The sequence below is a fragment of the Procambarus clarkii genome, chromosome 91 (assembly GCF_040958095.1).
Source record: "Procambarus clarkii isolate CNS0578487 chromosome 91, FALCON_Pclarkii_2.0, whole genome shotgun sequence".
NCBI lineage: Eukaryota > Metazoa > Arthropoda > Malacostraca > Decapoda > Cambaridae > Procambarus > Procambarus clarkii.
In genome coordinates this window covers 5,351,460-5,368,959 of record NC_091240.1, presented here as the reverse complement: position 1 = coordinate 5,368,959, position 17,500 = coordinate 5,351,460, and the positions used below count along the sequence as shown (strand labels likewise).

Below are 17,500 nucleotides of genomic sequence, written 5' to 3'. Positions count from 1 at the left end.
GATGGGTGACCAGTTTATTTGAAGACAGAATTATTCAACATGGTCTGATTTTCATAATACTGAACAGATAGATTCCAAGATGTGGGATTTAGTCGATGAGAATTTGAAGTCAGAACAGTGAAATTTCCATATATTCAGATAGATGGGGTAGCAATAGGTTCAGTTCTTGGTCCTTATGCCAATGTGTTCCTGTGTAATATTGAGAAACTTTTTAAAGATACTCATTTCCCCTGAATTTAAGCCTATCTTTTATTATCGATATGTGGCCAATTCTTTTCATATTTTTAACGATTGCTAACATGTGGATAAGTTTGTTCTATACTGTATTTGAGCTCTGAAACATATAAATTTGACTCTTACTTATGAAATTGAGGTAAATTAAAAAAAATAGCATTTCTTGACTCATTAATTACTATACTAGTGGTAAATTTTTTACTTCCATTTACTGTAAGTCTACACACAGGATTAGTTTCTCATTATCTAAGATTCTGCCCTAACCTATTTAATTTGAATTCAGTTAAAACTGTACTAAACTTAGATTTCAATCTTTGTTCTGATTACAAATAATTTGATGTTGAAGTATAATTCTTGCACGCGTTCTTTTAAACTAATGCTTTTCCAAGGAAAGTATTTTACAGAATTTTGAGGAAATTCTTAAATACTAAAATTTTACCTATCGTTAAAATTCCTTCAGATTTCCTTATGTGGGCACTGCTAGTTATCATATTAGAAAGGAACTTCATAATATTCTGTAGACATTCCTATCCACAAATTAGCTTTCAGTTTGTGTTTACCAATAATCATGTTATTAGAAACTAACTCATTACCAACTAATTTTCATCTTCTTGAAATGCTAGATCCTGTTATCTTATTTTCTGTTTTGTACATAATTTTATGTTTATTTGTAAAAAATACTTTTTATTTAGGTTTACTGTCCTTAGATTTTTTAATGGGTACAAATTTACACAAATTTTGTAACTTAATATTGATGATTTACAGTACAGTACAGTATATTCAATTTTGCTGAACAATTATATTCTTCTTTTAGAACAGATGGAGTATATTCTCCAAAATGTTCTTTGAATAAAATGAAGATGTACATATTTTCTCTGGTACTACTGTACTGTACACGTACTACTGTTCCATACACTTCTGCAGTATAAACAGTACTTACAAGATTATATTAAGCATATTTTTTAAATATTTAAGAGAATTATTCTTATCTTAACCTTGGTTCAGTATGGAAACACTAAGCATTTTATATAATATAAAAATTTTATTAAACAAAAAGAAAATTATACAGGAGTTATAGGGACCCCTGCCTAAAAGATAACAAAGGCATGGTTCCGGAGACCAAATTTAGACAGTGGACATCATTAATTCATGTACATTCTTAACTTTTCTTTTTTTACATATTTAAAATAACAAAGCCAAACCAGAAAAAATGTAATTAAACTACAACTGTTTAATAACAGGAGAACAAATAATTACCTTACTACCTGTCGCTAATTTGTTTTTACCTGTTCTAAACCTATTACCGGAACTATGCCACTTACTGTGTCTGTCTATTGTAACTTGAACTGGAATTGCAATATTTATATTCAGGAAAGTCCAAGTATTACATTAATCACAAATAAATGATTTTGGAATTAAACATAATTTATCTTAACATAATTTAAAATACCAATATTGTCTAGAGTTAAGTACTGGATTGTGGTTTTATGTAAAACAATACCTAACAAATTATTAAAAAATATTTTTTTTTAATTTTATGAAAATGCAATTGAGTTATGAGTGTAATGCTTGAATGTCCCTTAATAATGAGTAACTATGTGAATATCTGATATTTGTACACTACCAGCTATCAGTCCATAACTTCCCAATAAGACTACTACCCTTACTTCCTCACATTTAAGTAAATAGACACTACATTATGTGTTAGCAAACCGAGATTTCAACAGGTTCATGAAGCTTTAGAAATTTTAAAACTTTTAATTTTGTTTCACTAATATCCACCAAAATCGTTATGGATTCAAAATAGTTAATAATTTACTTTCTTATTATTGTGTGGTCGAACTAGATGCTTCTCCAGCCTCACTTCACCTGTCATTACCTCTTCCATGCTGTGTTGCTAATATATGCACAAATATACTACTTGATTACATAAATCCCTAAGAGTGAAAACTATTACTGATTGATGTAGGAATTAGATTACATTGTAGACAGAACTTGAGGTGCAGAAAAGCTGGAAACTTTTATTTATTTCAAAGATCTCAGAAGATTCTTGTAATGGTAGGGTTACTATTTTTATTTTATTTTATTTTTTTTTTTTTTTTTACAAGTTCAAAATATGATCTGCCTGCCCAAATTCTTCAGTGATCTTCTGCGGCTTAATATATTGTACAGTATTATGATTGCCTTTATCCTAAGAAATAGCATGGGTATATTCAGAATACCAAAAGTTTACTGATAATTTTACTTTCTTTTATAACAAAGAAAGTATACAGAAAGAAACCTAAAGAAAATATTAAACATGCAATGAAAAGGTGTAATGCATTTTCTTTAACCATGTGGGTAAAGGAATACAATTAGCAAAATTCTATCAAAAACTGAATTTTGACTTATAAGCCAAGGCATACTATGTACAGTATAACATCAACCTAACACATTGTGAATAATTTCCTCTGACATGAAGGCCATTCATTTCTTAAATAGCATAGTTAATTTGCACACAACACTGCCTACCATATATAGATTACAGAATCACAGACATATCTTTCTCTATAAATAATGTATTTCAGGCTTATTTGCCTTGGGAGTCACTGTGGCATAAGTGTCTTGGGAAACACTTTGACATGAGTTACCCCTATCTTTCAAAACACTTGAAGGTAAGTTAATGCCTATCATTGTCCTTAGAGGCTGTTATTTGATATGGTATATATATGAGGCCAATCACCACAGGTCAAACCTCATCGAGCAATTGACAGCCTTTTTAGGATCATCTTATTCAGCCTCATGCAAAATGGTACATAATAACCATGGAATCTTTTGAATAAACATTATATTGTATTGTAACTTTAGTAGGATAAACTTGCTGCATTACCTAGTTGGGTGATTTAGACTAACAACAAAATTCTTAAAGATGAGTTTCAATCAAGTGGGCTGCATAGTTTATTTTGCATCCAATAACAAAAGATAAACAGATAAATTATAATAAAATTTCTTTCCTGGCTACATCTTATACATAACCACAAACATCCATAAATTTAGCACAAACAAATTTAAATTATTTCTTAAAAAGAGGCCACAGCCAAATCCATAAAAATTCTCAATTGAATTTTATCTTACTGCTAAAAATTAGTCTAAGATAATTAAATATTTGCATTCCATTGAAAAAGTTCTTTTCAATTTAGCAATTAAGTACTTTTCACAGCTAACAATTGGACTTTGGCTACAAAGACCACAATGTCCGAACATGCTCCCACTGAGCGTAAGCATAAGGAGGTTGATAAGTTTGCTGTAGTAACAATTTTCCATTTTCTTCATATTCAAATGGCTTTTTATCAGTCTGGACTTGTACACTATTAGTTACAGGTGCCTGTATTTGCTCCGGCTGAGGTACTGGTATTGGTACTTGTTTTGGGAATTCTACCTGCTCGAGTGTTCTCCTCTCACTGTGCACAAATCTGTGGCTGTTGAGATGACTTTCGTGTGTGAAGCGTTTATGACAAACTTCACATTCAAACTTTTTCTCTTCACTGTGTACATACCTGTGGCTACTAAGGTAACTTTCATGTGAGAAGCGTTTCCCACAAACATCACAGGCAAACCTTTTCTCTTCACTGTGTACAAAACTATGACTATTTAGATGGCTCTTCTGTGCAAATCTTTTTCCACATTCTTCACACTCGAATCTTTTTTCATCAGTGTGTATAAATATCTGACCATTTACATGACTTTTCTGAGTGAATCTCTTTCCCCATTCTTGACATTCAAGCTTTATTTCTTCGTTATGCATAAACCTATGGCTATTGAGATGAATTTCTTGCATAAATCGTTTTCCACAGATTTCACATTCAAATTTCTTTTCTTCACTATGGACAAAACGATGGCTACTCAGATGACTTTCCTGTGCAAATCGCTTCCTGCACACCTCACATTCGTAGTTTTTTTGTTGGGTATGTACAAATCTGTGACTGTTAAGATGACTGTTTTGCTTAAAACGTTTTGAACAAATATCACATTCAAATTTCTTCTCACTATGTACAAGCATATGGCTGTTCAAGTGACTTATCATGTTGAAACGCTTACCACACAGAACACACTCAAACTTCTTCTCATTGTGAACTAGCATGTGGCTGTTGAGGTGACTTTCCATATTAAATCGTTTGCCACATAACAAGCATTCATACTTCCTCTCCTCACTGTGCACCAACATATGGCTATTAAGATGGCTTTCCATTAAAAAATGTTTACCACATACTTCACACTCGAAGTTCTTTTCACTACTATGCATGACCATATGACTGTTCAAGTGGATTTCCATGTAAAAACGTTTTCCACATAAATTGCATTCAAATTTTTTTTCGTTATGGACGAGCATATGGCTATTGAGATGACTTTCCATACTGAACCGCTTTCCACACAACAAGCACTCAAATTTCTTTTCACTGTTATGAACAAGCATGTGGCTATTCAAGTGACTTTCCATATTGAACCGTTTATCACACAGAGTACATTCAAATTTCTTCTCTTCACTGTGAACTAGCATGTGACTATTGAGATGATTTTCCATATGAAAGCGTTTACCACACAATACGCACTCAAATCTCTTCTCTTCACTGTGCACAAGCATATGGCTATTCAAGTGATTTTCCATGTTAAATCTTTTGCTACACAATGTACATTCAAATTTCTTGTCTGTACTATGTTTCAGCATGTGACTGTTCAAGTGACTTTTCTGACCGTACCTTTTATGACACTTTCCACACTCGTACTTTTTCTCCTGATTGTGTACTAGCATGTGACTGTTAAGGTGATTTTCCATTGAAAACCTCTTATCACAAACCTTGCATTCAAACTTCTTTTCAGTAATGTGCACTAGCATATGACTATTTAGGTAGTTTTCCATAGCAAATCGTTTCCCACAAACTTGACATTCAAATTTTTTCTCTCTGTTGTGCTCATGCATATGGCCATTAAGATGGCTTTCCATAGTGAAGCGCTTTCCACATATTACACATTCAAAGTTTTTCTCCTTACTGTGCCAGAGCATGTGACTTGTGAGATGACTTTTTTGCGCAAAGCTTTTGCTACACCGATCACAATCGTATGGCTTCTCATCATTTACAACAATAATTTCTTTGACTGATTCCTTAGTTTTCGGAGGAAGAAAATTCTCAGTCTCTGTACTTTTATTTACAGAGCAAGTTCCCAACTCTGTACTTTTCTGGGTAGCAAAATTTTCCAATTCTGTATTTTTCTGGGTATCAAAATTTCCTGACTCTGTATTACTTGGAGCCTGAAAAGTTCCAGTCTGTGCACTTGACTGTGTACTTTTCTGGGCATGAAAGTTTCTAAATTCTGCACTTTTCTGAGCATGAAAGTTTCCCAACTCTGTATTTTTCTGAATATGAAAATTTCCATAAAAAGGTGCACCTGAATGAACAAGGGTCTGCTGTCCCACACTGTACCTGCTGGATTCACACTATGATATTTTCCTGGATATGGAATGTGTAATCCTTCCATCATGCAGATGGGAACTTCAAAACGTTATTTTTGGTTTTCTTCCTGCCATTCCTATTTCAGCTCATTGTGAATGTCGATTATCAATCATCTTGTTGTCTTCACCTTAGATGTTCAACTTCAGTTTGAACTCGTGATGCTACATCAGTAATCTTGTGTCTGAAACAAATGGTTTTTGTTAGCTGATAATATCAATACAGCAAACAATGGATTTTCTCAATGTATATATAATACTAAAACTAAAAATTATATTTACAGTTTACAGATCAGTTCTATATACTGTACATGATATCAGGTTAGAAATAACATTTTATGAAATAATAAGTCATCTAACAGCCCAGCCATTGGGTGAAAAAATATGAATATTAAATAAGGATACATATGCAGATTTCAAGGGACTTAAAAAAAAATGATCCAATTGTGAAAATGTCTCCCAATGAACTTACAAAACTGTCCTCATTTAATATTATTGGAAAGAATTTATATTATTATAATAATGTACTTTTTAAAAGATATCACTTCAACATTTACAAAGCACACCAACAAAATAGTGAAAAGGAAATTGCATTTTAAGGATTAGCATTGTTTGTGAAGGTCTAATAGTGTAAATGGGTTTGTTATAAATTTTCATACAAATATGTATTGTATGAAATGACTTTTAGATCTGAACGACATGTTTTGGGGAGAGCAAAAAGTGGCTTAATATAATAATTAAGTAGATTATAGGGGTTTTCTTCCTTTATATTTTTGGCTCTAATCAAACTAAAGACCCCACTTGAGAGGCCCTCTAATGCACGGGTAGTTAGAAACTTAGCAACACCATAATATCTCATTCCCAATGAGGTATACTGCACCCCCTGCATCCCAAACTATCTACTGGAGCCCCTCATTCTTGATGTGTGTTATCAACTACACTCCAATGGTAGAACTATCAAACTACTGTATTATCTGAAAATTAAATCATGAAAATATATTTTGCAAATTTGATATATATATATTATGAGTATAAATTGTATTTAAACAAAAAATTTATATGACTGGAATTTGGAAATCAATATAATGAGAGAATCCATGTTTAATTGTATGAAACAGTTTAAAGATAATGATCAAGGTACATAATATTTTCAAAGTTTGATCAACTAGAACAATAAAAGCAGTCTTTATTTTTTAATTTTAGGAAGTTATAATTGTTTTTATTTTTAGGAAATTATAGCAGCTACAAAAATGATAAATATTTGTGTCAAATTAACATCTCACCACGATACATCATCATCATCTTGCACTGAGCAGTTCCTATGACATTTTCTCTTCCCCAAATCCCTCAAAGGTACCTTTACAATTTCAAAAATGTTTTAAATGTACAAGTGTGACTGATATGAACCAGCCAGCAGTTACAAAATGACAAACTTGTACAGTATCAAGGAATATGCTTCAACTGTAATATTGTTGCTACATAATGTACTGGGTACAAAAATTCAAGCACTGTATTGTTTAATATACTGCTTTATACAAGTGCATATTGTCACTTCGTAGAAGACTCGAGAATATTTTTATTTTCTTAGCATTTGCTAGGAAGCTCTGCTACTGTATTTAAAGATGACTAGCCAATTCAAGATAAAAGTCTTGAGTGACTAAGACATTGCACTAGGTAATTAGGTAATTACAGCAATTAATATATACACTGTATTCCTTGTTAACCCTTCAGTACAATACGTCAAGACTGAGAACATTTCTGCAATGAAGGAAATATAAAAACTCAATATAGCTTGAGCACTGTGTAGGTTTATAATGTTTTTTTAGTCGTAAGAATAGTTACAGTACATCATATTGTGGAGTCTACTATAAGCAAAACCAGTGGCCAGGCATGACAGAAGAATTATCAACAACAAACATCAGCTAATTAGGAAGTTACAGTATGTATACAGCATAGTATACTAGTTGTAATACAGTAAATGTTACAAGCATGACACATAATTATCAGGTAACTAAAATAAAAATGGCTGATATAATGAATGAAAAACATAAAATTAAGTACCTGATAAGGAAATCACACATTTGTATTTGTACATACAGTACAGTATACAGTACAAGGAGCAGCACAATTAACCCTTTCTCTGTGTGAATTGTAATAACTCCATAACAATATCAATTAGAAAACTTAAGACCTCATAAAGGGTGTTTCAGTGAGTGTTTCATCCTGTCACAGGATCTTATCACCCAGAAAAAAGGCAGTCGAGCTCCTAGAAGTGGACAAATATCCTTGAAAAATTTTCATAAGAATAGCCGTGCTTAAACAAAATGTTGTCCCAGAACTCGTCTTTATATATATACTGTACTGTATAATATAGTCATTGAGTAAAATTTTATGTTAATGTACAAATTATCAACACACACACACACATTATATATATATTTAATCACTAAGAACTCTTATTTGACCTGGCCAGGATTCGAACCCATGCTGTCCAGGATCACCCCTAAACGTACACAGTACCGTGACCACCGCACCAATGATCGTCTATAGACGATCATTGGATAGAATATCATTGGTGCAGTGGTCACAGTACAGTGTACATTTTGGGGTGATCCTGGACGGCATGGGTTCGAATCCTGGCCGACATATATATATGAATGAAAACTCCACACCCCAGAAGTGACTCGAACCCGGACCGCCAGGAGCATATAACAACTGGTGTGCACGGTGCCTTAAACACTAAACCATCAGTGACCGTACAAAAGTGGTGATAGCCGAGGCCATTTGAACCACCACCCCGACGGCACTTGATGGTAATCTTGAGCATAGCTTTTCATCAATTCACCTCATTTTTATGGGGCCATGTGAGCAACACAAATGCGAACAAGCTTGAATGGTCCCCAAGCAATATATGCAAGGAAAACTCCACACCCCAGTGACTTGACCTGGACCGCATGAGCACATTGCAACTGGTGTACATGGTGCCTTAAACCACTCGACCATCAGTGACCGTACAAATACGATCGTACGTGACCGATCGCATTTGTGTTGCTCACGTGGCCCCATAAAAATGAGGTGATTCGATGAAAAGCTATGCCTAAGATTACCATCAAAGTGCCGTCGGGTTGGTGGTTCAAATAGCCTCGGCTATCACCACTTTTTGTACGGTCACTGATGGTCGAGTGGTTTAAGGCATCGTGTACACCAGTGGCAATGTGCTCCTGGCGGTCCGGGTTCGAGTCACTAATGGGGTGTGGAGTTTTCCTTGCATATATGCTTGGGGACCATTCAAGCTTGTTCGCATTTGTGTTGCTCACATGGCCCCATAAAAATGAGGTGAATTGATGAAAAGCTATGCTCAAGATTACCATCAAAGTGCCGTCGGGGTGGTGGTTCAAATGGCCTCGGCTATCACCACTTTTTGTACGGTCACTGATGGTTTAGTGGTTTAAGGCACCGTGCACACCAGTTGTTATATGCTCCTGGCGGTCCGGGTTCGAGTCACTTCTGGGGTGTGGAGTTTTCATTCATATATATATGTCCGGCCAGGATTCGAACCCATGCCGTCCAGGATCACCCCAAAATGTACACTGTACTGTGACCACTGCACCAATGATATTCTATCCAATGATCGTCTATAGACGATCATTGGTGCGGTGGTCACGGTACTGTGTACGTTTAGGGGTGATCCTGGACAGCATGGGTTCGAATCCTGGCCAGGTCAAATAAGAGTTCTTAGTGATTAAATATATATATAATGTGTGTGTGTGTGTTGATAATTTGTACATTAACATAAAATTTTACTCAATGACTATATTATACAGTACAGTATATATATAAAGACGAGTTCTGGGACAACATTTTGTTTATAGCACGGCTATTCTTATGAAAATTTTTCAAGGATATTTGTCCACTTCTAGGAGCTCGACTGCCTTTTTTCTGGGTGATAAGATCCTGTGACAGGATGAAACACTCACTGAAACACCCTTTATGAGGTCTTAAGTTTTCTAATTGATATTGTTATGGAGTTATTACAATTCACACAGAGAAAGGGTTAATTGTGCTGCTCCTTGTACTGTATACTGTACTGTATGTACAAATACAAATGTGTGATTTCCTTATCAGGTACTTAATTTTATGTTTTTCATTCATTATATCAGCCATTTTTATTTTAGTTACCTGATAATTAATGTGTCATGCTTGTAACATTTACTGTATTACAACTAGTATACTATGCTGTATACATACTGTAACTTCCTAATTAGCTGATGTTTGTTGTTGATAATTCTTCTGTCATGCCTGGCCACTGGTTTTGCTTATAGTAGACTCCACAATATGATGTACTGTAACTATTTCTTACGACTAAAAAAACATTATAAACCTACACAGTGCTCAAGCTATATTGAGTTTTTATATTTCCTTCATTGCAGAAATGTTCTCAGTCTTGACGTATTGTACTGAAGGGTTAACAAGGAATACAGTGTATATATTAATTGCTGTAATTACCTAATTACCTAGTGCAATGTCTTAGTCACTCAAGACTTTTATCTTGAATTGGCTAGTCATCTTTAAATACAGTAGCAGAGCTTCCTAGCAAATGCTAAGAAAATAAAAAATATTCTCGAGTCTTCTACGAAGTGACAATATGCACTTGTATAAAGCAGTATATTAAACAATACAGTGCTTGAATTTTTGTACCCGTACATTATGTAGCAACAATATTACAGTTGAAGCATATTCCTTGATACTGTACAAGTTTGTCATTTTGTAACTGCTGGCTGGTTCATATCAGTCACACTTGTACATTTAAAACATTTTTGAAATTGTAAAGGTACCTTTGAGGGATTTGGGGAAGAGAAAATGTCATAGGAACTGCTCAGTGCAAGATGATGATGATGTATCGTGGTGAGATGTTAATTTGACACAAATATTTATCATTTTTGTAGCTGCTATAATTTCCTAAAAATAAAAACAATTATAACTTCCTAAAATTAAAAAATAAAGACTGCTTTTATTGTTCTAGTTGATCAAACTTTGAAAATATTATGTACCTTGATCATTATCTTTAAACTGTTTCATACAATTAAACATGGATTCTCTCATTATATTGATTTCCAAATTCCAGTCATATAAATTTTTTGTTTAAATACAATTTATACTCATATATATATATATCAAATTTGCAAAATATATTTTCATGATTTAATTTTCAGATAATACAGTAGTTTGATAGTTCTACCATTGGAGTGTAGTTGATAACACACATCAAGAATGAGGGGCTCCAGTAGATAGTTTGGGATGCAGGGGGTGCAGTATACCTCATTGGGAATGAGATATTATGGTGTTGCTAAGTTTCTAACTACCCGTGCATTAGAGGGCCTCTCAAGTGGGGTCTTTAGTTTGATTAGAGCCAAAATATAAAGGAAGAAAACCCCTATAATCTACTTAATTATTATATTAAGCCACTTTTTGCTCTCCCCAAAACATGTCGTTCAGATCTAAAAGTCATTTCATACAATACATATTTGTATGAAAATTTATAACAAACCCATTTACACTATTAGACCTTCACAAACAATGCTAATCCTTAAAATGCAATTTCCTTTTCACTATTTTGTTGGTGTGCTTTGTAAATGTTGAAGTGATATCTTTTAAAAAGTACATTATTATAATAATATAAATTCTTTCCAATAATATTAAATGAGGACAGTTTTGTAAGTTCATTGGGAGACATTTTCACAATTGGATCATTTTTTTTTAAGTCCCTTGAAATCTGCATATGTATCCTTATTTAATATTCATATTTTTTCACCCAATGGCTGGGCTGTTAGATGACTTATTATTTCATAAAATGTTATTTCTAACCTGATATCATGTACAGTATATAGAACTGATCTGTAAACTGTAAATATAATTTTTAGTTTTAGTATTATATATACATTGAGAAAATCCATTGTTTGCTGTATTGATATTATCAGCTAACAAAAACCATTTGTTTCAGACACAAGATTACTGATGTAGCATCACGAGTTCAAACTGAAGTTGAACATCTAAGGTGAAGACAACAAGATGATTGATAATCGACATTCACAATGAGCTGAAATAGGAATGGCAGGAAGAAAACCAAAAATAACGTTTTGAAGTTCCCATCTGCATGATGGAAGGATTACACATTCCATATCCAGGAAAATATCATAGTGTGAATCCAGCAGGTACAGTGGTGGGACAGCAGACCCTTGTTCATTCAGGTGCACCTTTTTATGGAAATTTTCATATTCAGAAAAATACAGAGTTGGGAAACTTTCATGCTCAGAAAAGTGCAGAATTTAGAAACTTTCATGCCCAGAAAAGTACACAGTCAAGTGCACAGACTGGAACTTTTCAGGCTCCAAGTAATACAGAGTCAGGAAATTTTGATACCCAGAAAAATACAGAATTGGAAAATTTTGCTACCCAGAAAAGTACAGAGTTGGGAACTTGCTCTGTAAATAAAAGTACAGAGACTGAGAATTTTCTTCCTCCGAAAACTAAGGAATCAGTCAAAGAAATTATTGTTGTAAATGATGAGAAGCCATACGATTGTGATCGGTGTAGCAAAAGCTTTGCGCAAAAAAGTCATCTCACAAGTCACATGCTCTGGCACAGTAAGGAGAAAAACTTTGAATGTGTAATATGTGGAAAGCGCTTCACTATGGAAAGCCATCTTAATGGCCATATGCATGAGCACAACAGAGAGAAAAAATTTGAATGTCAAGTTTGTGGGAAACGATTTGCTATGGAAAACTACCTAAATAGTCATATGCTAGTGCACATTACTGAAAAGAAGTTTGAATGCAAGGTTTGTGATAAGAGGTTTTCAATGGAAAATCACCTTAACAGTCACATGCTAGTACACAATCAGGAGAAAAAGTACGAGTGTGGAAAGTGTCATAAAAGGTACGGTCAGAAAAGTCACTTGAACAGTCACATGCTGAAACATAGTACAGACAAGAAATTTGAATGTACATTGTGTAGCAAAAGATTTAACATGGAAAATCACTTGAATAGCCATATGCTTGTGCACAGTGAAGAGAAGAGATTTGAGTGCGTATTGTGTGGTAAACGCTTTCATATGGAAAATCATCTCAATAGTCACATGCTAGTTCACAGTGAAGAGAAGAAATTTGAATGTACTCTGTGTGATAAACGGTTCAATATGGAAAGTCACTTGAATAGCCACATGCTTGTTCATAACAGTGAAAAGAAATTTGAGTGCTTGTTGTGTGGAAAGCGGTTCAGTATGGAAAGTCATCTCAATAGCCATATGCTCGTCCATAACGAAAAAAAATTTGAATGCAATTTATGTGGAAAACGTTTTTACATGGAAATCCACTTGAACAGTCATATGGTCATGCATAGTAGTGAAAAGAACTTCGAGTGTGAAGTATGTGGTAAACATTTTTTAATGGAAAGCCATCTTAATAGCCATATGTTGGTGCACAGTGAGGAGAGGAAGTATGAATGCTTGTTATGTGGCAAACGATTTAATATGGAAAGTCACCTCAACAGCCACATGCTAGTTCACAATGAGAAGAAGTTTGAGTGTGTTCTGTGTGGTAAGCGTTTCAACATGATAAGTCACTTGAACAGCCATATGCTTGTACATAGTGAGAAGAAATTTGAATGTGATATTTGTTCAAAACGTTTTAAGCAAAACAGTCATCTTAACAGTCACAGATTTGTACATACCCAACAAAAAAACTACGAATGTGAGGTGTGCAGGAAGCGATTTGCACAGGAAAGTCATCTGAGTAGCCATCGTTTTGTCCATAGTGAAGAAAAGAAATTTGAATGTGAAATCTGTGGAAAACGATTTATGCAAGAAATTCATCTCAATAGCCATAGGTTTATGCATAACGAAGAAATAAAGCTTGAATGTCAAGAATGGGGAAAGAGATTCACTCAGAAAAGTCATGTAAATGGTCAGATATTTATACACACTGATGAAAAAAGATTCGAGTGTGAAGAATGTGGAAAAAGATTTGCACAGAAGAGCCATCTAAATAGTCATAGTTTTGTACACAGTGAAGAGAAAAGGTTTGCCTGTGATGTTTGTGGGAAACGCTTCTCACATGAAAGTTACCTTAGTAGCCACAGGTATGTACACAGTGAAGAGAAAAAGTTTGAATGTGAAGTTTGTCATAAACGCTTCACACACGAAAGTCATCTCAACAGCCACAGATTTGTGCACAGTGAGAGGAGAACACTCGAGCAGGTAGAATTCCCAAAACAAGTACCAATACCAGTACCTCAGCCGGAGCAAATACAGGCACCTGTAACTAATAGTGTACAAGTCCAGACTGATAAAAAGCCATTTGAATATGAAGAAAATGGAAAATTGTTACTACAGCAAACTTATCAACCTCCTTATGCTTACGCTCAGTGGGAGCATGTTCGGACATTGTGGTCTTTGTAGCCAAAGTCCAATTGTTAGCTGTGAAAAGTACTTAATTGCTAAATTGAAAAGAACTTTTTCAATGGAATGCAAATATTTAATTATCTTAGACTAATTTTTAGCAGTAAGAGTAAAATTCAATTGAGAATTTTTATGGATTTGGCTGTGGCCTCTTTTTAAGAAATAATTTAAATTTGTTTGTGCTAAATTTATGGATGTTTGTGGTTATGTATAAGATGTAGCCAGGAAAGAAATTTTATTATAATTTATCTGTTTATCTTTTGTTATTGGATGCAAAATAAACTATGCAGCCCACTTGATTGAAACTCATCTTTAAGATTTTGTTGTTAGTCTAAATCACCCAACTAGGTAATGCAGCAAGTTTATCCTACTAAAGTTACAATACAATATAATGTTTATTCAAAAGATTCCATGGTTATTATGTACCATTTTGCATGAGGCTGAATAAGATGATCCTAAAAAGGCTGTCAATTGCTCGATGAGGTTTGACCTGTGGTGATTGGCCTCATATATATACCATATCAAATAACAGCCTCTAAGGACAATGATAGGCATTAACTTACCTTCAAGTGTTTTGAAAGATAGGGGTAACTCATGTCAAAGTGTTTCCCAAGACACTTATGCCACAGTGACTCCCAAGGCAAATAAGCCTGAAATACATTATTTATAGAGAAAGATATGTCTGTGATTCTGTAATCTATATATGGTAGGCAGTGTTGTGTGCAAATTAACTATGCTATTTAAGAAATGAATGGCCTTCATGTCAGAGGAAATTATTCACAATGTGTTAGGTTGATGTTATACTGTACATAGTATGCCTTGGCTTATAAGTCAAAATTCAGTTTTTGATAGAATTTTGCTAATTGTATTCCTTTACCCACATGGTTAAAGAAAATGCATTACACCTTTTCATTGCATGTTTAATATTTTCTTTAGGTTTCTTTCTGTATACTTTCTTTGTTATAAAAGAAAGTAAAATTATCAGTAAACTTTTGGTATTCTGAATATACCCATGCTATTTCTTAGGATAAAGGCAATCATAATACTGTACAATATATTAAGCCGCAGAAGATCACTGAAGAATTTGGGCAGGCAGATCATATTTTGAACTTGTAAAAAAAAAAAAAAAAATAAAATAAAATAAAAATAGTAACCCTACCATTACAAGAATCTTCTGAGATCTTTGAAATAAATAAAAGTTTCCAGCTTTTCTGCACCTCAAGTTCTGTCTACAATGTAATCTAATTCCTACATCAATCAGTAATAGTTTTCACTCTTAGGGATTTATGTAATCAAGTAGTATATTTGTGCATATATTAGCAACACAGCATGGAAGAGGTAATGACAGGTGAAGTGAGGCTGGAGAAGCATCTAGTTCGACCACACAATAATAAGAAAGTAAATTATTAACTATTTTGAATCCATAACGATTTTGGTGGATATTAGTGAAACAAAATTAAAAGTTTTAAATTTCTAAAGCTTCATGAACCTGTTGAAATCTCGGTTTGCTAACACATAATGTAGTGTCTATTTACTTAAATGTGAGGAAGTAAGGGTAGTAGTCTTATTGGGAAGTTATGGACTGATAGCTGGTAGTGTACAAATATCAGATATTCACATAGTTACTCATTATTAAGGGACATTCAAGCATTACACTCATAACTCAATTGCATTTTCATAAATTAAAAAAAAATATTTTTTAATAATTTGTTAGGTATTGTTTTACATAAAACCACAATCCAGTACTTAACTCTAGACAATATTGGTATTTTAAATTATGTTGAAGATAAATTATGTTTAATTCCAAAATCATTTATTTGTGATTAATGTAATACTTGGACTTTCCTGAATATAAATATTGCAATTCCAGTTCAAGTTACAATAGACAGACACAGTAAGTGGCATAGTTCCGGTAATAGGTTTAGAACAGGTAAAAACAAATTAGCGACAGGTAGTAAGGTAATTATTTGTTCTCCTGTTATTAAACAGTTGTAGTTTAATTACATTTTTTCTGGTTTGGCTTTGTTATTTTAAATATGTAAAAAAGAAAAGTTAAGAATGTACATGAATTAATGATGTCCACTGTCTAAATTTGGTCTCCGGAACCATGCCTTTGTTATCTTTTAGGCAGGGGTCCCTATAACTCCTGTATAATTTTCTTTTTGTTTAATAAAATTTTTATATTATATAAAATGCTTAGTGTTTCCATACTGAACCAAGGTTAAGATAAGAATAATTCTCTTAAATATTTAAAAAATATGCTTAATATAATCTTGTAAGTACTGTTTATACTGCAGAAGTGTATGGAACAGTAGTACGTGTACAGTACAGTAGTACCAGAGAAAATATGTACATCTTCATTTTATTCAAAAGAACATTTTGGAGAATATACTCCATCTGTTCTAAAAGAAGAATATAATTGTTCAGCAAAATTGAATATACTGTACTGTACTGTAAATCATCAATATTAAGTTACAAAATTTGTGTAAATTTGTACCCATTAAAAAATCTAAGGACAGTAAACCTAAATAAAAAGTATTTTTTACAAATAAACATAAAATTATGTACAAAACAGAAAATAAGATAACAGGATCTAGCATTTCAAGAAGATGAAAATTAGTTGGTAATGAGTTAGTTTCTAATAACATGATTATTGGTAAACACAAACTGAAAGCTAATTTGTGGATAGGAATGTCTACAGAATATTATGAAGTTCCTTTCTAATATGATAACTAGCAGTGCCCACATAAGGAAATCTGAAGGAATTTTAACGATAGGTAAAATTTTAGTATTTAAGAATTTCCTCAAAATTCTGTAAAATACTTTCCTTGGAAAAGCATTAGTTTAAAAGAACGCGTGCAAGAATTATACTTCAACATCAAATTATTTGTAATCAGAACAAAGATTGAAATCTAAGTTTAGTACAGTTTTAACTGAATTCAAATTAAATAGGTTAGGGCAGAATCTTAGATAATGAGAAACTAATCCTGTGTGTAGACTTACAGTAAATGGAAGTAAAAAATTTACCACTAGTATAGTAATTAATGAGTCAAGAAATGTTTTTTTTTTTAATTTACCTCAATTTCATAAGTAAGAGTCAAATTTATATGTTTCAGAGCTCAAATACAGTATAGAACAAACTTATCCACATGTTAGCAATCGTTAAAAATATGAAAAGAATTGGCCACATATCGATAATAAAAGATAGGCTTAAATTCAGGGGAAATGAGTATCTTTAAAAAGTTTCTCAATATTACACAGGAACACATTGGCATAAGGACCAAGAACTGAACCTATTGCTACCCCATCTATCTGAATATATGGAA

General features: G+C 33.2%; 3 protein-coding genes across 3 annotated transcripts in view; 1 reads left to right on the top strand and 2 right to left on the bottom strand.

Moving 5' to 3' along the window:
• Positions 1-17,500, bottom strand: part of LOC123773959 (zinc finger protein 493) — a 177,940-nt gene that overhangs the window by 28,824 nt on the left and 131,616 nt on the right. The gene's annotated exons all lie outside the window — the stretch shown is intronic.
• On the bottom strand, positions 1,256-5,926 carry LOC138359469 (zinc finger protein 493-like). Its single transcript, XM_069318681.1, is given in 2 exon segments — positions 1,256-5,688; positions 5,691-5,926. Coding segments are annotated over 2 exon segments (2,298 nt in total). The 5' UTR covers positions 5,752-5,926; the 3' UTR covers positions 1,256-3,451.
• LOC138359468 (zinc finger protein 493-like) lies at positions 11,696-15,421 on the top strand. The gene has a single exon (XM_069318680.1). It carries the CDS (start codon positions 11,874-11,876, stop codon positions 14,172-14,174), a length of 2,301 nt encoding a protein of 766 aa, XP_069174781.1. The 5' UTR covers positions 11,696-11,873; the 3' UTR covers positions 14,175-15,421.